Source organism: Engystomops pustulosus, chromosome 6, assembly GCF_040894005.1.
Source record: "Engystomops pustulosus chromosome 6, aEngPut4.maternal, whole genome shotgun sequence".
Classification (NCBI taxonomy): Eukaryota; Metazoa; Chordata; class Amphibia; order Anura; family Leptodactylidae; genus Engystomops; species Engystomops pustulosus.
Window position 1 is genome coordinate 165083615 of NC_092416.1, and position 24917 is coordinate 165108531.

Genomic DNA, 24917 nt, shown 5'->3' on the forward strand with positions numbered 1-24917 from the left:
TAACACAAGTTACCACTGCAACAATAAAAAAGCAAAGAACACACCACGACCCAGCCCCGAGCACCCAGGTTCAATCGCTTTTATAGCCTTCATCTCATTCATTCCGGGGAAGAGGATTAAACATACATGTAGATTCATTAAAATCTCTACACAGCAACAAACTCAACATGTAGTAACATGCAACGTCCAAACATATTTATGTCAAAACTTTGCCTTTACCTGCTAGGACTACGTTCACATCTGTATCAGTCTCCTCTTAGGCGCCTCCGGTGTAAATTCCATTAAAAATCCCCGATAAAAAGTACTAGATGTTCTGCATTTCGTCTGATATAATGATGAGCTCCATAATGAAAACCCAATGGACCTCATTATAGTCAGTGGCATCTCTGGGGCTCCAGTGTTGTCTATCACACAACTGAATGTCCCCGACTTCAGGTTCTGTTTTTGTGTTTCTATGATGGAACAGAAACTGTGGATGACTAATGCGGATGTAAACTTATAGTCAATATAAAGTCTAAAAAGTCTTTAGACTGGCAAGAACTATGTCTCAGGACTGTCCAAATCCAGGGTTGTTGACCACTATTTTCCCAAGTTAGGTTGTTTATAGAAATTTGAGCCGTTTTAAGAAATTGTAGAATCTTTAGGCCTTAGTTAGGCCTTATGCACACGAGTGTTGGCCGCAAACAACGTCACCCGGCTCACCCTCCTGATGTCTATATAAAGTCACAGGCCAAAAAACGGGTAGGAATAGGTCCTGCCCTATCTTCTGAGGTGTGGGCAGCCAGCAGCTTCCCAACGTAGTGATGTATAGTACCTCACGGGGTATGTGACGCCCTGTGAACAAGCACAAGGTAACGAGGCCGTAAGTTAGTTGTGAGTTGTGGAGATAGCTGAAGGCCAACATTCCCACACTTATGGCTACCATGCACATTAGATGACAATCAGCCAAATCCTCCAATTCTAGTGTGTTGGCCAGCTATCTAATGTGTATATGTTCTTTCATCTGTGACCAATTCTACTACAATAACATATTTTGGGGTCGATAAGAAATGGGCCAATTATATTCTTTCGTAATGGGCAGCTATCTCCATTCCTTACACACACACTTTGGGCCATGCCGATCATGCAAAAGAGTCAGAAGAAATAGTTCTTTATATTTTCTTGATTCTAGATTTTCTAGATGTGAAACATTATTTTTACTTGTGTTTCAACATGTGGAAAATTCATAATTAACAGAGCACCGCTATTCTAAAAGTTTATTCTACAGTTTATGTCAAATTCCCTAAAAATGCTTTTAGAGGATATCTACAATCAGATTTACTCATGGTAGACTGCCCAAACTTACTGGCTTGTTCTTTTATCTAGATGAGGTCAAAGTTTTCCAGGAGCGGTCGGATTCTTCTAAAAGAGACTTTGTAAAAATATCCAGATGACCTATGTCACCAGAGCGCCTCTTGGCACCACCATCTGATAAGACAATGGGGGTCATTTACTAAGGGCCCGATTCGCGTTTTCCCGACGTGTTACCCGAATATTTCCGATTTGCAATGATTTTCCCTGTATTGCCCCGGGATTTTGGCACACGCGATCGGATTGTGGCGCATCGGCGCTGGCATGCACGCGACGGAAATCGGGGGGCGTAGCCGAACGAAAACCCGACGGATTCGGAAAAACCGCCGCATTTAAAACAAAATAAATTTTGCTTGGGACGCACTTACCTTCACTTGGTCCGGCTCGGTGAATTCCAGTGCGGAACGATGCTTTTCAGTGCAGCAGCGCCACCTGGTGGACGGCGGAGGAACTACCTTAGTGAATCCCGACCGGACCCGAATACACCGCAGAGAACGCGCCGCTGGATCGCGAACGGACCGGGTAAGTAAATCTGCCCCAATATATGCACGCCCCCACTCTCTTCATTGTAGCCTGGTCCAGCCCATCGATTGTGACATCACCAGCAGTGGATCGGCTCAAATTAAGAAAGCGGGGGGTGCATATATTATCAGATTGAGGAGCCAAAAGTGCTACGGTGACTTAGGCTGAAGCACCTCCGGCTCATATGCATATTTTTATAAAGTCTTTGTCAGAAGATCCATACGTTCCTGGATATAAGAACAATGTTGCCATCCCCTAGATTAAACGTGCAAGTAAGTTGGTTGATGGTAGATGTTCTTTAAAGGACACCTACCACCAGGATCAAGGTTTGTTAACCAAACACACTAACATGCGTGTTTATGCCACCTCTGGCAAGATCTGCTCTTCTTTCAGCTTTTTATACCCTTGTTTTACAAATTTTACAAATGAGCCTGAGGTGTTAATGGAGCCTGGAGCCCTTCAGACTCATTTGCATAATTTTTAAAACCCTTTTTCTAAAAAACAAGGTCATAGGAAGCTTACAGAAGAGCAGATCCTGCCAGAGGGGGCACACACCAGTATATCAGTGTGCTGGGTTTATAATCCTCCATCCTGTTGGTAGATGTCCTTTAAATATGTTCCGGGAGGTGTAGTCCTAAAGTCCAAGATTTTGGGGGCTTATTTTAGATTAAAATGGAGTTTAAAGCTATTTCAATTATTGTCCAGGACTGGTTGTCCCCATTATCTCCATTGCTTCTTGGCAGCTGGTTTCACCTAAGTTAAATCTTCTTGAATTCTACTATTTGAGGATGCAAATGCTTACATCTCCGAAATGTCTTGTTTGACTAAGTCATCCCTGTTTACATGGCAAAACTCATAACAATTGGGTTGTCAGGCAACCAAGCCACAGTGATATATGAAAGTTAAACATTGCTTTACTCTCATACAGAGGATTAACAATGAAGCTTTTTTGGCTGTTTCTGAAAATGTATAAATAAAATAAATAGTAAATTGTGTTCCTGGCATAAATTGCGCAGAGTGACATAACAAATTTGTAATCCAGAGTTCTGTTCTCTAGTATGCAAAGAAAATGTTGTAAATTTTGCATAAATTTGATAAAGCAGACGTGTAACACTGCAATGGTAGTAACGGAGGCACATTTTCTGGTTTTATAATAAAAAAAGATGAATAAACTGCACAACATAAAATACATAAAGTTTGGCACTATATTTTTGCATACTTCTGGTTTTACATTTTTGTGGTTGAGATGCAAAATCTCTTCATCTCCAGAGGTTTAGTCAGTGATTAGCTTCAGAAGTCATTAGTAAAGTACAATTCCAAGTGTAAACCACAGCTTTTCCTATACACATACCTCTATTTTGGTCTATTTTTTTGTTACACGCTATCTAAGATAACTCCCACCCACCCTGTTTATATTTTTAGGACTTCCTGACCTTCTTCATACCGCTCATTTTTATTTCTATATTATGGTCCGGATACTAAATACCTGAACCCTGAGATGACAATCTATGGCAAGTAGAGATGGGTGGAGTCCGGGGTTCGAGTGCATCCGGCATGACCCGGACATAATGCTGGATTGGTGGCTATGCAGCCAATCTGGCAAATTGACACCTCTACCAACTAGCCAAGGCTATGATAAGCCAGAGGCATGCCCATGTGATTGTCCCGCCCGGCCAATCACAGCCACGGCTAGTTAGTAGGGGCATCAATTTCACGGATTAACTGCATGACCACCTAACCGGCAATACAGGACAAACATGAACCTGGACACAAACTTAAAAACCAATCACGCTGAAGCTACCTTTGATACTTCACAAAACTGGGTTCCCAAGTGGGCCCTCACCACTTAAAGTGGAGTTGATCTGCAATTTTGACTGGTCAGAATTGCTGATTGAGCTATATAAAGAATGGATAGAGCAGTGTAAATATATCAACTGGAGGAGTGATAACTATGCAAGATGCATGACAGAATAGTCTACATTTTTGTATCCCAAAGTAATACATCTGCAATAAACAATCCTCCCCATACCTAGATATCATCACACAGCTCTCTCTTTTAATATTGTGTGATCATGAACGAGGGTAGTGAATCACATGGTAATCATTAAGACATTTATAAATGGGGGGCTCCTATCCATTTTTGTATAAAGGCTCTCTCTTCTCCTACTTACTATTCTCCTACTACTAGAACAAGAAGTGAAAAACTTTATGTCTCTTATTCAGATTTTTATTACAGTATAGAGATTTGGTTATTTTTTAGAGTGGTATCAAGGGTGTCTATAACCTTCTGTGTTCTTACCGTATTTGCGTGGGTTTCCTCTGGGTCCTCCGGTTTCCTCCCACACTCCAAAGCATACTGGTAGGTTGATTAGATTGTGAGCCCCATTGGGGACAGGGACTGATTTGGCAAGTTGTGTGCAGTGCTGCGTAATCTATGTGCGCTATATAAATAATAGAATTCTTCTTCTTCTTAGGATGAGGATTTCTTGCATCGATCTCAATTTTCTGCAGTCCAAGGACACTTTTTTTCCGTATTTTTGGATTAAAATCAGATGTGGTTAAACAATATTAATTTAATTAGTGCAGTAAAATTATGATGAAGGGAGGTCTGCAGGGGGCTGGTAACATAATAAAAGGGAAGTCAATGCTCACGGACACTCCCACTTCCTGTTTATAACTTCACAGGAAACAATAGAGAAGGCCACCTAGCCAATCATTGACTGAGGCAGGTGACCACCACAATTACTGATTGACCAGTAGTGTATCAGCGGTGGCACCACTGCAGTAAGGGAGGCACAGCAAGTACGGTATCAGAAAAGTGATCAGAAATTCGAATATTTTTTTATTTGAAATTTACAATTTACAGGCAGTCCCCGGGTTACATACAAGATAGGGTCTGGAGGTTTGTTCTTAAGTTGAATTTGTATGTAAGTCGAAACTGTATATTTTATAATGGAAGTTCTAGAAAAAAAAATTTCTTTTGCCCCAGTGACAATTGGAGTTTCAAAATTTTTGGTGTAATTGGACCAAGAATTATCAATAAAGCTTCATTACAGACACCTTACAGCTGATCATTGCAGTCTGGGACTATAGTAAAGCATCCAGAGAGCTTCACCAGAGGTCACAGTGGGCAGAGGGGTCCGTCTGTAACTATGGGTTGTCTGTAAGTCGGGTGTCCTTAAGTAGGGGACTGCCTGTATATCTATTTTATTTTGTATCCAACAATAAACAGAGCAGTTTATGAATAAGAAATGAAAATGACTTACTGTCTCAATACATTTTTAGCAGTAGTGTATTAAAGCGGCTAATCCGACCCTAAGTGATACTGATGTATGGTCACTTTTGGAAGAAATAATTACTATTGATTGAAAATTGAAGCCATGTATCACTGTGTATGAGATGACACAAAGATAAAACTGGTCTACAGCAACAGTAAAGAACGTGCTGTAATAGTGAAGCCACTGGGAGATCCTGGACTGCATTTTCTTAATTCTAAGTTTTAAAGGTGAGCCTTAAAATTTACCTTGCCGACTCTCCGCCTCCCAGATCTAACAAGAGGCTCCGCCCTCTTAGTAGATCCGGACGCATTCTCCGCTAGTTTCGATCTGTTTCGGCCAGGTCTGACCTGGAATTTCAGCTATAGTCTCCACCGATTTTCCGTTTACACCCCTCCCCACCCCCCTTTCAATAAACCCAAAGTGGCATGTGGAGTGGAAAAGGCTCAGAACTATCGGAGAGGGGAGGATTTAAATGCGTTCTCCGCCAGAAACCTGCCAGAAATATAATAATAATTCCTTATTTATATAGTGCACACAGATTACACAGCGCTGTACAGAGCATGACAAATCGGTCCCTGTCCCCAAGGGCTCGCAATCTAATCAACCTACCAGTATGTTTTGGAGTGTGGGAGGAAACTGGAGGACCCGGAGGAAACCCACGCAAACACAGAGAGAACATACAAACTCTTTGCAGATAAGTCGTAGAAAATCTCCACCCATGTCTTTGCGTCAGCCGTGTCCTAAAGTATGTGTCACGTCAACAGGTTTCTGGTCAAGGATCATCACAGTTCCATAGGTTGGGATAGTTTGGAGGTGCAATAACGTCCATTAATTGCTTTGCCTTGGCATTTAAAATATTCTATTACTAAAACTCCCTGATAATATCCAAACCTGCTCAGTAACACCATCCAACTATCTCGTCTGTATTAGGCATCCAACTATTCAAAGGCAAAAAAGAGGGGAGAAACGATCCAGCATATTGTATTTTACTCGGTCCTTTGTTCCACCTGGACATAAGCGAGCAGCAGAGGTACATGGGAGCTGCTTACTCTTCTGGATTGAAAACACGTGCTCATCCGGGGTACAGAAGAATTAACTGTGTATTCAAGGCATATGGTTTTCATTAAAAATACAACCCGCTACTCCAAAATCCATAGAACCAAATGCAGCATACTCATACTACATGTGGCTGATGTATCATGCCTTGTGATGAAGTGTGACTTTATCAAGTTCGAGTGATTTCAAGTTCACTGATTTTTTTTTTAAAAAATGGAAAAATGGGCAAGAGCTGGGATACCTTGGCCACCAATATTTAGTATAACCTGCCTGGATATAGCAGCTGGAATCTACACCATTCCGGGACTGGCATATACTTTGGTCTCTCAGTCTTGATACATATGAGTAAATATAGTCATGTATGGTTCAGTTTTTAAAATTACTGGTGGTCCCTGGGTTATGTATAACATAGGTTTCATAGGTTTGTTCGTAAGTTGAATTTATATGTAAGTCGACACTGTATATTTTATCATTGTAGATCCAGACAATTGCCCCAGTGACAATTAGAAATTTAACATTTTTTGTTGAAATTGGACCAAGGATTCTCAATAAATCTTCATTACAGACACCTTACAGCTGATCATTGCAGTCTGGGACTATAGTAACATCCAGAGAGCTTCACCAGAGGTCATAGTGGGTAGAGGGGTCCATCTGTAACTAGGGGTTGTCTGTAAGTCGGTGTCGTTAAATAGGGGACTACCAGTATACAAATACCCTTTAAAAACATATGATAATTAATACATCAGCAGGTAACGATATTGCTTGGCTATAACGAGAAGGTATCTCGCTTCTCCGAAGATTAGGAAGTCTCTATTTGACTTGTCATGGAGGCTTTGGAAACCTTTTTGCTGGATGACTGTATTTTCAATGCTGTATCTATCAAACTATCACTGGCGCAATCCATCTCTATGTACTCAAAATGCTATATGAAGGTGGAAAATAAGAACAAAGATCCATTTATAGCAGCATTTTTTCTCCAAATTGCACTAGATTGACGTTTTCTACACGACAAAAAAGTGCATCAAGGTGGAGCTTCACTTTACAACAGTTTGCTTCTCAGCTGTTTATGGGCCTTTCAAAATTAAATGGTTGTTAAAGGGAACCTGACATCAGGAGTCCTTTTTCTGCCCCCCCCCCCCCATGTTGCTTTAGAGAATAATCTGAACATTGCCAAAGTGTTTTTAAAAAGAAAAGTTAGATGAAAGTTTACCTTTCTCTCTGCAGAGGAGTGTCCCGTGTCCCATGGGAGTGGCCAGGAAGAAAAAAGGTTCCATCATGCGTCTAATTGAAATTTGAAATCGATGAATGATGGAGAATTTTCCTGAGGGTGTGTGTGTGTGGGGGGGGGGAGTCAACCGCTTCTCGCGGGCATGGGACACGGGACACTGCTCTTTTTATCGGAAAAGACAGTTTTATTATGGGGACATGGAGGAGCTAGAAAAGGGGCTCCTGATGACAAGTTCCCTTTACCTTTTCAAAAGACTGCATAAATCAAATGTACACGTGATTACAAGAAATGGTGTTTATATCTCACCAAAATGCATCCTTGTTTACTTACTCTGGCTCTTATTATCCTACCTACAAACAAAACTGTTTTTACTCCAAAATTTCTAACCATCTTGATAGCAAGAGAGACAGAGATTCACAGAGATGGCACGTGACATGGCAATGTAATGGGAAGTTGCAGCAGCTTGGAGCAGAGAGAGTAAGAGCAGCAAGGAACAGAGAGAGTCACAGCAGGTAGGAGCAGAGAGAGTCACAGCAGTTCGGAGCATAGAGAGTCAAAACAGCTAGGAGCATATAGAGTCACAGCAGCAAGGAACAGAGAGAGTCAAAACAGCTAGGAGCAGAGAGAGTCACAGCAGCTAGGAGCAGAGAGAGTCACAGCAGTTCGGAGCAGAGAGAGTCACAGCAGCTAGGAGCATAGAGAGTCACAGCAGCTAGGAGCAGAGAGAGTGACAACAGCTAGCAGCAGAGAGTGTCACAGCAGTTAGGGGCAGAGAGAGTCACAGCAGCTAAGAGCAGAGAGAGTCACAGCAGTTCGGAGCATAGAGAGTCACAGCAGCTAGGAGCATACAGAGTCACAGCAGCTAGGAGCAGAGAGAGTCACAGCAGCTAGAAGCATACAGAGTCACATCAGCTAGGAGCAGAGAGAGTCACAGCAGCTAGGAGCAGAGAGAGTCACAGCAGCTGGGAGCAGAGAGAGTCACAGCAGCTGGGAGCAGAGAGAGTCACAGCAGCTAAGAGCAGAGAGAGTCACAGCAGTTCGGAGCATAGAGAGTCACAGCAGCTAGGAGCATACAGAGTCACAGCAGCTAGGAGCAGAGAGAGTCACAGCAGCTAGGAGCAGAGAGAGTCACAGCAGCTGGGAGCAGAGAGAGTCACAGCAGCTAGGAGCAGAGAGAGTCACAGCAGCTAGGAGCAGAGAGAGTCACAGCAGCTAGGGCTCCAACCACCAACTAAGAGCCAATTGCTAATGAATAGACAAATATTGCAAAGTTGTTTCCTCAAGTGCACACCCTGAATCACTGATTCCTGCCAAGTTTCTTGAACAGTGATATATATCTAAAGAAAAGAAAATTTAGAAGAGGGTAAAAATGTATCTAAACTGAATGTATACTCCAGCTATGTTGTATTCATTACTGCTCTCCCATTGGCCGACTAGACGCTCCTGTTATCTCTAAGATTACATTGTTCTAAGAAGCCCTGAAATCTCATAGTAAATTACTGCTCCACTAATTATGTTCCTTTGACTGATACAAGCAAAATCCTGATTACATTTAACCCCAAATTCACCTTTACGAAGACATGAATGTGTCTGTTCTGCCCTATTTTTCAACCTCTATGCTTGAACTTATAAGAGTGACATGAATAATGCAACGAAAAAGTGTTTTTTTTCTCCTTACACTGGAGCTCATAAATTTTACATATGAAGCACCAGTCATGTAAGAGATGCAGGCAATTATTTTTAGAAACACGGTACAATAAAAGGTGGAGGAAGGGAGCAGTGTGGAGATGTGCTGGGAAAAAGTATCCTATTGGTGGTGGCGTAAAGTAGTTTGTTACTGAAATACCAGGAAGGACATGTGGACTAGCTTCTTAGAGGGAACCTGTCATCAGCCATACCCATCACAAACTCCACAAGTGGGTGAGTTTGGCATACAGATAACATCACTGTGTAGGGGGCCTTGTTAGGAGTGTGAGGAAACGAGAGGAGGCGGGGTAGCTTGACTTTATGCGTGAGACCCCCTCCTTGACTTTATCAAGGGGCTGAATAAAAGTGCTTTTTAGAAAAATTAGTGCCATCAAATTGCTATTCAAAGCCATCAACTGAAGACTTATATAGTAAGCTATAAGGAACTGTGTAGGGTTTGTATGAAGTATGGCTTTTGACAGGTTCCCTTTATAGGTGCTTTCACATAGGCCTGTATGGAAAATGTCGCAATATTCATCATATTGATTCGACATGATTCACATCACCGATGCTCGTGGTACATAAGGAACAAAGGCAATAATCGAAATAGTGTAATCCAAGGCATGACTAAAAATACTGAGCACATAGATGGTCATAGAGGTAGGTTGATGGCTGAAGTACCACTAAATGAATAAACAGCAGTTGAGGTGATCGAACCCCCAAAGAAATACATATTTTATTTAGTAAAACTGATCAATGATGTTCAATAACAGCTGTCAATGGCCTATTCCCTTTCTGGAAATGGAAACTTAGTTGATGTAACATGTGACTACAATTTTAAATATGGCCGACTTCTTTCCAGCCTTCGAGACAAAATAGTTTTTTTGGTTACAATCGCCCTAAACTTTTGATTGGTCACCTACACGCCAGTGGGAATTACTAGTAGCACATGTATACTACTTAGGCTGAATTTACACGACCGTAGGGAGACGTATATACGGCCGCGGTATATAAGTCCTGCATAGGCCAGCAATAGGCACACAGCGCATTACGATGCAGCACATGTGAAATTCTCCCTAAAATTTTATCATGCTCTCATGCTGTACAAGGAACCTCAAATTTCAAATCAAATTTGATACCCAAATTGCTTTATTGAGATCCTAACCTGATAACAGCCACCGAGTATCATTACACGTTGTAGTACGTTATCTCATCTTCAGGCCTAACAATATATCTCCTTACACAGCATAGGTGATGAGTAAAGTTAATACTACTAATCTGTCCTAAATACAAAACGATTGTCATTTTGTGAGTACTAAGAAGAAACCTAAAAGCAAAAAGTAGAGGTGGAACTCATAGCTATAAGAAATTTACGGACTACATTAAGAAATAGAAGATTATTTTTGAATTACATTTGGTTACAACTCAGTTGTAGAAATTTACTACGCTGCATATTCCCCAATTTTGATGTCAAAAAGTTGTAAAGAGAGTCTGTAGACTTTTTGAAGCGCCATTCACTATACTTTTGAAAAGTGGGTTTGAAAGTGAAGCAGGTTAGCCTGTGGAGCTGATGTACTCCAGATTATTATTTTTAAACTAACTAATACCCCAATCTGTAATTTGTAATTTTATGGATCTGCTATTGTGAAGTAAAGAGCCAAAATTTGACTACATAGATGAAATGTATCTGGTTGCTCGCAGGCCTAGAAGTCATGGAAGAGTTACCATTGGACTATACAGGTGGCCCCCTACTTAAGGACACCCGACTTACAACCGACAACCCATAGTTACAGACAGACTCCTCTGACCTCTGGTTAAGCTTTCTGAATGCTTTACTATATTCCCAGACTGCAATGATCAGCTGTAAGGTGTCTGTAATGAAGCTTTATTGTTAATCCTTGGTCCCATTACAGCGAAAAAAATATTTAAACTTCAATTGTCACTGGGGCCAAAATTTTTTTTGTCTGGATCTACAATTATAAAATATACAGTTTCGACTTACATACAAATTCAACTTAAGAACAAACCTCTGGACCCTATCTTGTACGTAACCCGGGGACTGCCTGTATATGGAGGGAAAGGGCTTTATACCTTTCTGTATCAATTATCGGTCCCGAACCTCTGTTAGTAGTTGTATTAGATGTGACAACGAGGACAGCGCACCGCGCAGTCTTGTATCTCTTGCTTCAGTATGACTAAGCCTATTACTAGTTAATGGGGTCCATTGGGCACCATCGGGATCCATTGTAGCTTTCTTGGATGTGTAATGTGCCATTTCAAGAGCAAAATATGCACTTAATGGATTTTACAGTTCTGGGGAGGGCTTATTAGGAAGTAATATACCTCTTTACATTGAACCCAGTTTTACAAACAATGATTGAGAAAAACAAACATTGAAAGCAGATATTTCAGAGATGTCTGACAATTCGGACCCCTGTAGTGTGCTGCATACACTTATATACGCTTCTCATCATTCGCAGGAGTGTGACCCAGATAATAATTTAAGACTGATGCTCTTTTTCATCCATCAGTGTTTCTATTCTTCTTGTGGTTTCCCACTGGCTGGCCCCGTCCTCATTATCAGTCATGTATATCTCTTCTTATCGGCTGTCCCTGCATTTCCTGGACTGTCTCTCTCACTTCCCTTACTAATAATTTATGACCTGTAGAAGCAGGTTGTGCCAGCTTCCTCTTCATGCCCAGCGGAAGGAGTGAGGTCTGTACTCGGGCCTTGTATACACTCCAAAGATGAGGCGTGGATAAGAAATCACCTTTGTTGCCCCTGCTGTGGCCTGTGAGTGTAGAGATAGGTGACGGGGGGGGGGGGCGTGAGTATATTGCAATATTCTTATCTTCCTCATCCCTTAGACCACAGATGGCCCAAAGGTCCCTAATGCCACATATGAAGACACCATGGAAGGTGGGGGGTCCTGGTACAAATCTATACAACTTCAGATCTACTGTCTCTTCACCATGACCCTATTCTGAGAAAGAAGTGTCTATGGATTCCTACAGATATACAGATGTCAATGTAGCAGAACATGTTCCAATAGGCAAGGGCAAGATACGACTGGGCGCCAGTAAAGTGGTTCCCAGGGAAACTAGGACTCCATGAATAGGATAGAGAGCAGCCAATTGCTTGTAGAGAAAATTTCAACCAGAGTTTGGACATGAGGAGAGAACTCTTGGCTTGTGGTTGAAATACAGGCGGTCCCCTACTTAAGAACACTCGACTTACATACGACCCCTAGTTACAAACGGACCTCTGGATATTGGTAATTTATTGTGCTTTAGTCCTAGGCTACAATAAACAGCTATAACAGTTATCACAGGTGTCTGTAATGAAGCTTTAGTGTTAATATTGATTCTAATGACAACCCAACATTTTTCAAATCCAATTGTCACAGAGACCAAAAAAGAATAATGTTATCTGGTGGCTCCAAGGAGCCCCTATATCTACATTGTGCAGTAACTACAAACATAAAGGAACTCTAAACAAGAAACTCTTGTCCTGATTATTTGACAATCTGTACAATTTGTAGATGAGATTTCGTAAAATTTCAGCAATTTACCGGTGATCTCCTCCATTCCTGGTTAGAGGCAGCAGGGCTCAGTAATGATACAGAGCACAATATACAAGCTGCTGCTGCAGCCAGTTGTATTACAGTCCGTCACAGAAAGCTGAATAAATTAGTATTTAATAACTAAAATGTATATATTTAAGGGTCCCTTTAAAGGGTACCAGATACCAGCCACGTGGCTACTGACCAGCAGTGGCTGCTCTATGTTGGAGGCTTCTGATTTTGAGCTAAAGTGACTTTCCTTCCTTTATATTTGATCCAATACTCTAAAACTCTGTAGTGGTTCATTGCATCTGACTTTTATTCTATTACTTGAACAGGACATGAAATTTCTGTGGAAACTTGGGAAAGTCTCCCTGGCTGCCTAACTAGAAGACAAATGTAATGTAGAGCGACTACAGCAGTAGCTGGCACCAGACCAGTGTGTGGAGAGAGGGTCTGTCTCCAATGAGACCCTACAAGTCCCTCTCTTATGCATAAAAAATGGAAGCTTCATAAAGCTTAGCTGGAATTTGATTTCTGTACTGAGCTGATAAGAGAAAACTGAATTAAATTTCCCATGAAAGCAACATGTAAACAGACGACGATACAATCACTTTACGTTCCCCAGAGTAAATCCTGTAATGGAAAGAAGAAGACGATCACAATTTTATCATGGATGAAATATGTTACAGGCTGAATATGGGCACCAGACCTTCTCCTAGAAGCCATGACCCATGTAGCAGCCGGTTCACCATCGCTCCTGCTGTGAAATATTACTCAAACTATTCTCCGATGGCAGACATTTCCTATGATAACGAATCTTTAATTGGGAAATAGAGGCTTCTGTTTGCTTAAAAGAATTGCACAGTTGGATATTGAGTATTGACACAGTCATATACATCTGTGACAAAAGCGGAGGGATTTATAAGAGTTTGTGCGCCGGTTTCCTGGTGTACTAGACCTGAAAGTGTTGCAAAGTTTGGTGCATGCGAGGACATGCAATTTTTTCCCCCCTTACACCACCTGCACACCAAGCGTGCATGTTGGGGTCCATGTTGGTTGACAGATTGGGCCAGCGTGGGGAGATCCTGGGCACTGCCGAAATCCTTCGCCAGGAGCACACGTAGGCTATAGCGCAACGATACACCAGGCAGGAACTGGCGTTGAATTGAACAGCGCAGTCACACTGCCAGATATATATCGATGGGCCGGAGCCTCTCGATATACAGGCAGTCCCCGGGTTACATACAAGATAGGGTCTGGAGGTTTGTTCTTAAGTTGAATTTGTATGTAAGTCGAAACTGTATATTTTATAATGGAAGTTCTAGAGAATTTTTTTCTTTTGCCCCAGTGACAATTGGAGTTTCAAAATTTTTGGTGTAATTGGACCAAGAATTATCAATAAAGCTTCATTACAGACACCTTACAGCTGATCACTGCAGTCTGGGACTATAGTAAAGCATCCAGAGAGCTTCACCAGAGGTCACAGTGGGCAGAGGGGTCCGTCGGTAACTATGGGTTGTCTGTAAGTCGGGTGTCCTTAAGTAGGGGACCGCCTGTATCTGGTATGTGCAGGGGAGGTGGTATTAACATCAAGATATGAAGATAAATTTTGTACTGTGACAACTGGGAGTTACCAGTTAGAGGTCTTCCCATATATACAGAAAGGGTAAGGCCACATTCCTTTGATGAGGTGATAACCTTCCAGTTACCTACTGTTTTTAGTGTCTTTTACTTTTACCTGATGTAATTGTGAAAAATGGCAAATCTTCATAATTATGACTAGTATGAGTGAAGGTATGGATATTTTTCAATATTTTTAACCATAAAATTCAACCTGGTATCATGGCTATATTCACATTAATATTATTGAGGTATAGGATATTGCATTGTTAATATGGTACTCCATCTTTAATATTATTGAAATGTTCACAAGATATTTCATAAATACATGATAGAAGGGATCTCAAGATTGCTACCTTCGTCTATACAATCAACCAGTTTTGTTGCTCCCATAGACTTGAATGGACAGATACAACTTTGGGGGCATGTGCTGTGGTGGCTACTTATCTACTTGGAGGGCATTTGCTTTGATGGCTACCTACCTACTTGGGGGGCATGTGCTTCAGTGGCTTCATTGTAGGGAACTATATATAGGGGAATAAATTTATGAAGCACTTATATGCAATGTGGCATAATAGTATAAGATGGGAACTAAAGTGTGTGTGTGGGGAGAGGGGGACTCATAATAGAATCCTATTGGCGGCCCTGGGTATATTGTACCTGTTACCCCAGTCAAATTTTTTTTGGTCATTGTGACAATTGGATTTTCTAAAGTTGGGTTGTTATAAGAACAAAGATTAACAATAAAGCTGTATTGCCAACAGTTGGTAGCTCGATGATTGCAGCCTGGGGTTAAAGTTCAGTAAATTATTGGCATCCAGAGATCTTCACCTGACATCACAGTGGGCAAAGAGGTCAATCTGTAGCTAGGGGCCGTCTATAAGTCAGGTGTTCTTAAGTCAGGGACCACTTGTATAAGGTAAGTGTCCACTATGGGGGCAACTTGTTGTAACAGAAACCTTTCACCAATAAGGGCTTATCCAACCCAATCTGCATTGTCCAATTACAAGGCTTTAAGTTAACCTAAGCTATCAACTATTTTGTTTTTAATATTTAGGTTTATCTACAAATCCATGGACAACATATGATGTGATGTTTAAAGCAAAATTGAAAAAGGAAATGAAATTTTTCCTTATTCTTCCAAAGAAAAGTTATTTTGTGGATATACAGTAATGGGGTCCATAAAAACTTCAGAATATAGAATAGTAATTTTCCCCATGGTGCATAAACAATGACAATAGCACAATGGGACAGTGGAAGTAGATAATAAAACATGTAAAATGTCAATATAATAAAACCAACAAAACAATGTGACCTGCAGATGACCCAAGAACTAATCCCCTAGCAATGTCTGACCTCAGCCGGAGCAGTCTATAGCCGAAAACATTGAGGCAGCTATATTTGGGAATATTAGGATTTTGTCCTTATATCAGGTGGTATGTTTTATTATGTTATTCATTATATTTTTTGAACAAGTAGTTGATTATTTTAGTTAATTTTAAAAACAGATTTCTACATAAACGCTCAATACTTTTTATGATACTTTTTAGTAACAAAAAGTTGACATAGTGGGGCAGATTTACTTACCCGGCCCATTCGCAATCCAGCGGCGCGTTCTCTGCGGTGGATTCGGGTCCGACCGGGATTTATTAAGGTAGTTCCTCCGACGTCCACCAGGTGGGGCTGCTGCGCTGAAGAGCATCGGAACGCACTGGAATACACCGAGCTGGGCTGAGTGAAGGTAAGTGCAATTTTCGCGACACATTTTTTTTTTAAATGCAGTGTTTTTCCCGAATCCGTCGTGTTTTCGTTCGGCCACGCCCCCGATTTCCATCGCGTGCATGCCAGCACCGATGTGCCACAATCCGACCACGTGCGCCAAAATCCCGGGGCAATTCAGGGAAAATCGGCGCAAATCAGAAATATTCGGGTAACATGTCGGGAAAACGCGAATCGGGTCCTTAGTAAATGACCCCCAATGAGAGTTGATTATCAGTTTCTGAAGGCAGCATTTTATCGTATTGTCACTTTTACCAAAATGGGCACCACTCTATAATTAAAAATTTTTTTTTTCATCCTTGACTGCTACTATGTATTCAGATTCATTAATATACAACACTTAAATTTTTAAAGGTGAAAATCCACTATAAGAGTACGAAAAACCATCAGCGTAGCTAGAAGCTGCCAGGCCCCAGTGCAAAATGTGGGTCAGTCCCCCAGTTATTATGTATTGTTCATAGTACTAGACTTCTAGTATAGTTAAGTTACACCATATGGGCCCCCTAGGCCTTATGGCCCTGGTTGCAACCGCACCCTTTGTACTCCTTCAAATTACGCCTTTCCTAAAAATCGTAATTTCTGTTGGAAAAAAATCTAATATGTTTTCGTCACAAACTTTGCAAACTTTGGCCACTTATTGAAACAAGTGAAATTTGTTGTAAAAATTCTGCAGAATAGATTTGCATAGTGCGATTATAAAAAAAAAAAAACATGATGCCAACTCATTATCCACCTGTAGGTCCGTGTTGTGTGATTGTAACCTAAAATTAAAGCTTAGTTAGTGCAGATTGTTTACAATAGTTATATTGGGGGTCTATCCTAGGGATGGTGGCAAATGTCATGCCTGTGAACCAATCAGATGCTTGTGACTGGAGTATCAGAGCACAGGGTGCTAGTCGTCAGTCCCCAAAATAATCAGATTTCAGTCTATCTTGACGATAGGTCATGGCGATAGGCTTGACATCCGCCACCACCGATCACAAATAGGTCCATCCCCAGGATTTGTGATCGGTGGTGGCAGATGTCAAGCCCTTGAACCAATAAGATGATTGTGTCTGGAGTATCAGAGCCATAAGCAGTAGCACTGGGTGCTAGTTGTCAGTCCCCCAACTAATTAGATTTCGGTCTATCTTGACAATAGGCCATCAATATGAAATACTTGAAAACTCCATTAACATATTTGTAATCTCCAGTACCCAGACCCTAATAAAACATCTTTAAATGGGCTCTGTTTGTAGTACGTATACTTTTGGTCTTTTCCTTTGTGTAAAAGACTGTGTGAAAACTGCCATATTTAAAGATTTTTACATTTTTTTTCATCTAAAAGACACAATTAAATATAAAATGAGTCATAATAACATATTTAGTTATTGGAATTAACATATTTGTAATATAAAAGTTTACAATTTCCTCATATGGTTTTTGTTTTGGTCTTATTCTGGATCAGCAGCCATGGGTCAAACTGATAAAATCACCAAGCAAAAAAATGGAGAGAATAAAAAATTGCAGTACCGGGTCTGTACATTGGCAGGGAATTTATTAAGACTGGCATTTTAAATTACCCCCGCCAGTGCTCCAATACCCCTACTAAGATGCTTTGGTCTCTTTGTAGATTAGGGGCAAACTCTAACATTTGTGACCTAAATCCAAGTCTGAACTGGCGGGTTTACTGCTATAGTCTGCGCCAGTATTTTTACTGAAACTATAGTAAAATCCAGAAAGCCAACCATTCACTCCCCTGCCGGACCACTGCCAGCCCCGCCCACCGATAGGCCCAAAGAAACTGGCGTTGATGGGGTGGTTTATGTGCCTTTTCCAACAGAAAACCAGTGGAGAAGGCATAATGAATAATAGCCATTGTATGCATGACAGTTCCAAATTGATGTAAAATCTGGTATATGTATAGTACACAGATGGTGCAGCCCACCTAAGGGCTAAGCAAGAATGTCTCATTCCCGTGCACCTGTGTGACATCACATGACAGGGATTTAAAAAGCCGTGCACTTGTGTAACATCACATGACAGGGAAATATGGGCCGTGCACCTGTGTGACATCACATGACCAGGGATATAATGAGAAGAGCACCTGTGTGACTTTTCATGATCAGGGATATATGAGCTGTGCACCTGTGTGACATCACATGACCAGGAATATAACGAGCCATTCACCTGTGTAACATCACATGACCAGGGATATAATGAGTTGTGCACCTGTGTGGCATGACATGACCAGGGATATAACAAGCTATGCACCTGTGTGCCATCACATGACTAGGGATATAACAAGCCATGCACCTGTATGACATCACATGACCAGGGATATAACAAGCCATGCACCTGTGTGACATCACATGACCAGGGATATAACAAGCCATGCACCTGTGTGCTATCACATGACCAGGGACTGACATTTTTAAACACGGAGTAAACTATGAAGCTTCCTATACAATGACAAATCAGTTCCTGGTCATGTGATGTCACACATGACCAGCTCCACAGACGTGTGTGATATTAAGCCGTGCACCTGTGTGACATCACATGACCAGGGATATAACGAGCCGTGCACCTGTGTGACATCACATGACCAGGGATATAACGAGCTTTGCACCTGTGTGACATCACATGACCAGGGACGGTTTCTATCCACAGGAAGTAAGCAATGAAGCTTCCTATAGAATGACAGCAAGCAAAGATCTAGAAAACTGTTTGGAATTGATACAGAAAGTATAGTGGAAAATTGTAAAAATTTTCATTATACAAACAATATCATTTACCTTTCTAGAGTAGAAAGAGCTAAATCACAACATAACTACTGCCTTCTAAATGGACAAACTATGGTCTCCAGATTCACTCCCAGGCTAATAAAATGGCTTTTAGCCCTGTCTTTAGGCAACAGGTGCACCCCATGGGCAGCTATGAAGCTACGACTGGCAGCGGGCCAGAAATATCTGTGCCCCCCCCCCCCTGATCCCGACAAGCAGATGTTTTCTGGGTCACAGAGTATCCATGGTACATCACGTTGTCCAACCACAATCCTGTTCTTTATTAAACTTTCTAATTAACACCAAATTAACCAATTAACTAAACTGGTATTATAGCAAAGACAGCTTGCCGAGGAGACGAGGATACTAAATCCTAAACCCCCCTTAAATCCCAAAAAGCTTCCCGGCCGAGATATTTGATATTTTCTTGCTAATAGCACAAAAAAAGCAGAACATTGAACACAAGGTTTAATTTTTCTTCTTAATCCAGGGACGACAAACCAATTTCACTGAATGCGCTAGCTCGACGGCCTACCAAAGCGCACCACTCATACCGGGGCCACAGTGCCACCCGGTGGTCACCCACTGTACTGCACCTATAATATTGATCCTTCTTTCTACATGTCAATGGCTGTTCTGAAGGATGGTTTGGTATATTTGTGCACGCAGCGGTGCGGAATATATTTATATGACGGTTAGAGGGTAAAAATACTAGGGCTTTAATATGTAATATTCTGATTTCTTCTAAAAACGCATTAGTATTTCTGCTATTAAAGTGACTGCAAAGTTATATAGTCAAGTAGCAAAATGTATAAATGAAAAAAAACATGTATCATTACATAGCCATACTCTACATGGTCCCCTATACCCTGCTGCATTACGCCACATATAGTCACCCAGCATATAGCATATGGCATGTGATAACACAAAGGCTCTTTCCTCTGTCCTGGGTGAAGGCCTGGCCTTTTAGACACTCATGGGTTAATAATATGAGTGGTCAGAAGGTAGATCTATATGAGCACTGACATCACTGCATCATATCAGCTCTATACATTTGCCGTGATGTGATGCCGTCTCTATAACTTAGTTTCCTCTGTTAACTGACCATGAATTTAATAGTGGGGCTTCTCACTAGTGTCCCCAACATTGTCACCACTGAGTCCAGGGTACCATATAGTATATGCCGCTATAGGGTGCTTATCTATCATCCTTATATCACATACACATACATACATATAGATTGAAAGATAGACTGTATATGCACATTACTATTAATCACATCTCATATAAGCAATGCATACATGTAATAGCCACGGACCGCACAAAACACATATCATACGCAAAATCCAAATGCAAATAACCGAGCACTATATGTGGGAAACTTTTCTTACAAGACAAAGCGTCATCTGCTCAACAATTACATTTCTGCTGCAATGTCCCCCCAAAAAAACTGCAGCACCTGCACAAGATTTGTGTAAAGTTTTATGATACTACTCATCTGCTAGAAACTTTAGAAGAGACCATGGTCCGGACTGTCAGAAAAGTTAGTGAAAAACGGAGCAATTGTGTACAGCGACCATTATGTATATTATTACATTTATAGGGGTGCTGTTAGCATTTCCCTAGTGCTGTATTAAAATAATTAGTAACAAAAATCAGTGGTTAACATATACAATATATACGGTATATATATATATATTTGTAAAGTACCCACATAGTTATAGGTTGATAAAATATACATATACACACATTTACACAACGTTTAAACACAATTTACATATATGCACGAATAGGCTAACATATATGTACATAGGCAAATCATATAATATAAAATATATATGTGTGTGTAAATACATATTTAAATTTAAATTTGCACACATATATACACTTTATATACACACATAGAGTAATAAGAAAGAAAGTAAAGAGTAAGAAATGCATAAATGCATATATATATATATACACATACATAGTATAGTATATACATAGGTTTACATCCATATGTATACTGTAAATGTATATATATATATATATATATATATATGTATATGTATGTGTGTACATTTACGCAAAGACATACATTTACATGTGCATATCAATGTATAGAGTATTGTACTGTAGATAGATATAAACATGCACACAGATACATACTCCATATACATAGCTGTGTAATTATTGACACATATGGATACATTTACTAGATAAGCAGATAGCATATAGATGTATATAGGTGCACATGCTATATGATGTATGTAGATAACTGTGTAGTGGGAGATTGTGTGCTCCTTGTATCTCTCTGCCTCCATGCACAGCAGTCCATTGCCTTCTTCCCTTGCAGTAAAGGGGTGAGCTTTGTTTATAGCCCAGGCTGGCGCTGTACATAGGGATCAGAGCGCTGTAAACACAGGGACTTCCAGTCCCTGTAACTTTTGTTCTGACACAAAGGCCTTGTGATGATCCGTCACTCATAGACAGCAGCGTGGACCTTCTCCAGCCTCAATGACCACTACAGCCTGTAGGATGCTATGAGGACTCCTGTTTGGAGCATCAAATGCTAATTGACAGAAATCAAATTATATATATGTGAAGGAGTCCTAGTCCTAAACATATACACGGAGGATGTAGAGGGGATCAGTATGTCAATTGCTACAACTCGTCCCGATACAATGAGCTTTGCTGGGTTGGTATAGGACTGCAGGTTGACCTACTAACTCACGGTGCACAAAAGAACAAAAAATCCAGCTCTGCTACATCTACATAGAATCAATACAATACACACATAAACACAATACACACTGAGTATCCAGCACAGCCTCCTCATCGCCTCCCTATACAGAACAGCGGATCGTACAGAAATGATACAATGTTGCCAAATTGTTAAATAAAGGTATAATATAAGAGTGTAATACTCACCCTAAGATATTTGTCTAAAATCCGGAACATGGCAAGTTCTAGTAGATCCGCCACAGTGTATTATTTAGCACACCTCTGGCACGTCTGTCTATATGCTCTGCAAGTTTACTATGAAGCCAACTAGCACATAAACGAGGACATTTTCCTGTTAGATGCCGCACCATAATATCTGACATCTCAAATGGTTTTTCCTCAATTGTGTGTCAGCTCACCTCAGAGGTGGAGGAGAATACAATGCGGGAGGACAGCTTTATTTCTTTTTCTATAATTTTTTTTTTTAGGAAGTTTTATATTATGCCTGGGATTGTAGGGGTTAACGGCGGAGCACATTTCCATACACATGGAAATGAAGGCGTGATCTTATAATCATTTATTTTTAATGGCCGGTGAAGGGAGGGGAGGGTGGACAGGCTAGGAATGGTTTTTGGGGGGATTTGGAAGTGGGAAGGACAAAGTGTAGCCAATAGCAGTCAAAGAGAGGAGTTGTAAGGTGTTTGTATCCCTAAGGAAAGATCTGAACCAACCATGCCTGGTGTCTCAGGAACTTGTCACCTGTTCGGAGCTAAGGGAATGACACTTTGGAAGTCATGGAAAGGTTAGCGTGACAAATTTCTATAAATTTGTGGTGACCACCGCATGTATCTCTTCAAACGCAGGGTGACCACCATCATCACCTCACTTTATGATTTATTACATTACTTCTAACTCTTCAAATCATGGTGGCCTCTACATGTACCTCTTTAAGTGCCGGGTGACCACCATGACCACCTCACTTTATTACTTATGACATCTACTTCTAGATCTTGAGATCATGGTTGGCCACCACATGTACCTCTTTGAATTCAGAAAAGACCACCTTTCTTTATGAAATGATGGTAGCCCATTTCTTCTAACTCATAAATTCATGGGGACACATCTACTGCTACCTTTATGACTTTATGGTGGCCATCACATCAACCTCCATCTCTAACCCCAAAGTAGCCACCGCTACAGTCTCAAACTTTACAAATTCATGGTGAGTAACACAACTAGTCATGTTGGCCACCACAATTCCATCATGATGTCCACCTTGACCATCCATTCATGATGTGCATATAAACAATGTGTACATTTATTAATTCACGGACAACACAAGTACATGGTAGGTGTCACATTGACTCATAACTCCAAATATTTCTAAAGGGCGTTACGTGATCTTGTCCCTTATGGGTATCACAACTTTTTGGACTACTTTAATTCATGGTGGTCTTTACGGCTCCATTCAAACGCACTCAAACCCACACAGATCGTAATATTCATGCAGTCGCCTTATGTTCACGTGCAGTCACAAGATGGTAAAATATGGTATCTATGGACTGGTTTGATGTTGATTTGAGAGTGGTGTGAGCTCTGTCCTGTGTCCAGAGGACATTTCAGCAATTGGTAGGTTAAACAAGCATCCCTGCCGGATAACAACCTGCGCTTCCTTGCTGCTGTCATCTCAAGTGCTACACTGTGTCCTGCAAGTTTTTGAGCATGCAGCAAGCTAGGACCTAGCTCTCCAACACCCCCGCCCCCCCAAAAAAACAAAACATGTACCCTCCAGTAAAATGCCCACATGGAGCCGACCAGCAAGTGGAGTGCCAGCCATTCCCAGCCATGTAACGCAACTTCTCACTGGTGAACTCTTTCTAATGATCCATCCCAGGTGGCACCACTGTCACACTGGGCACACAAAAGTTGCCATCCGCCAATGGCCTGAACCCCTTCCGCACTCAATAAGCAATAAAGAGCAAGCAGTGGAACAAGAGCAGATGTGGCAGCAGAGTGACAACACTGTACCTTGTTGCAGTGATAAAAGTCCAGGGGGCTGAGGCAGGTGGGGTCTGTAGATAAGGTGCCCACGCTGGTGGGGGCAGGAGGGTAGAACCTAACGTCCATCACAAGGCGGCCGGAGGGGCATTAAAGCAGCTTGATGTTTTGTGTATAGATTTTTTTTTTTTTTTTTAGTAAATTCTCTTCTTCAGGATCCTGTGTGAGCTGCACTGCCTCTTGCTGAGTGTATGTGTGTGTGTGTGATAGAGGGAGGGAGTCTGTGTCTATTGTTTGAAACAACAAGACAGAGAGGGAGAGAGAGAGGAGGGAGAGGGAAGGGGTGGGGGGGTTGGGCATCATTTATTCTCCTTCTCTCAAACATCCGTTCTGTGGTCTCTCTCTTTCTCTCACTCACTATTTTCAACCCCCTCTCTCTTTTCTCTCTTGTTCTTTCCCAGGCCTCTCTCCCCACTCTCCCTCTTTCCCTCTTTTCCCTCTCCCTCCTTTTTCTTTCCTTTCTATTAACTCTTTGCGGTATTCCCCCCACCCCCCTTGTAGCAGCACCTCTGCAATTCTTTCATTTCACTCTTCTTTCCTTTTCTTTGCACATTGGCGAATTAATAGTTAATGATACTTAGTCACAGAGCTTACAGTCCATTATCGAGAATGTGTACCGCTATTATCCCATTGCCATTAACACCTGCAGAACTTAATGGATTGCAGGACAATATAAAGTGTTACCCCTCCCCCACATACCTTTTACAAACTATCTATCTATCTATCTATATATCTATCTATCTATCTATCTATCTATCTATCTATCTATCTATCATCATTCTATCTATCTCATATCTATCATCTATCTATCCATCTATCTATCTATCTCATAGCTATCTATCTATCTATCTATCTATCTATCTATCTATCTCATATCTATCTATCTATCTATCTATCTATCTATCTATCTACCTATCTCATATCTATCTATCTATCTATCTATCTATCTATCTATCTATCTATCTATCTATCTATCTATCTATCATCATTCTATCTATCTCATATCTATCATCTATCTATCCATCTATCTATCTCATAGCTATCTATCTACCTATCTCATATCTATCTATCTATCTAACTCATATCTATCATCTATCTTTCTCATATCTATCATCTATCTATCTATCTATCTATCTATCTATCTATCTATCTACCTATCTCATATCTATCTATCTATCTATCTATCTATCTATCTATCTATCTATCTATCTATCTACCTATCTCATATCTATCATCTATCTATCTATCTATCTATCTATCTATCTATCTATCTATCTATCTATTTATCTATCTATCTATCTATCTA

At 40.9% G+C, this 24917-nt stretch overlaps 1 protein-coding gene across 6 annotated transcripts in view; it reads right to left on the bottom strand.

The window, feature by feature from the left end:
• TOX2 (TOX high mobility group box family member 2) overlaps nt 1-23843 on the bottom strand; it is a 92463-nt gene extending 68620 nt beyond the window's left edge. For 2 of the 6 annotated variants that reach the window (XM_072112206.1, XM_072112205.1), the window contains exon 1: nt 23582-23843. In XM_072112206.1, coding sequence (XP_071968307.1) covers nt 23582-23680 — 99 coding nt within the window. In that variant the 5' untranslated portion in view covers nt 23681-23843. Of the gene's footprint in view, nt 1-21760; nt 22076-23581 lie in introns of those variants that run through there. The other 4 variants (XM_072112210.1, XM_072112207.1, XM_072112208.1 and 1 more) reach the window with 3 other exon arrangements.
• Nucleotides 23844-24917: the final 1074 nt, after the last annotated feature.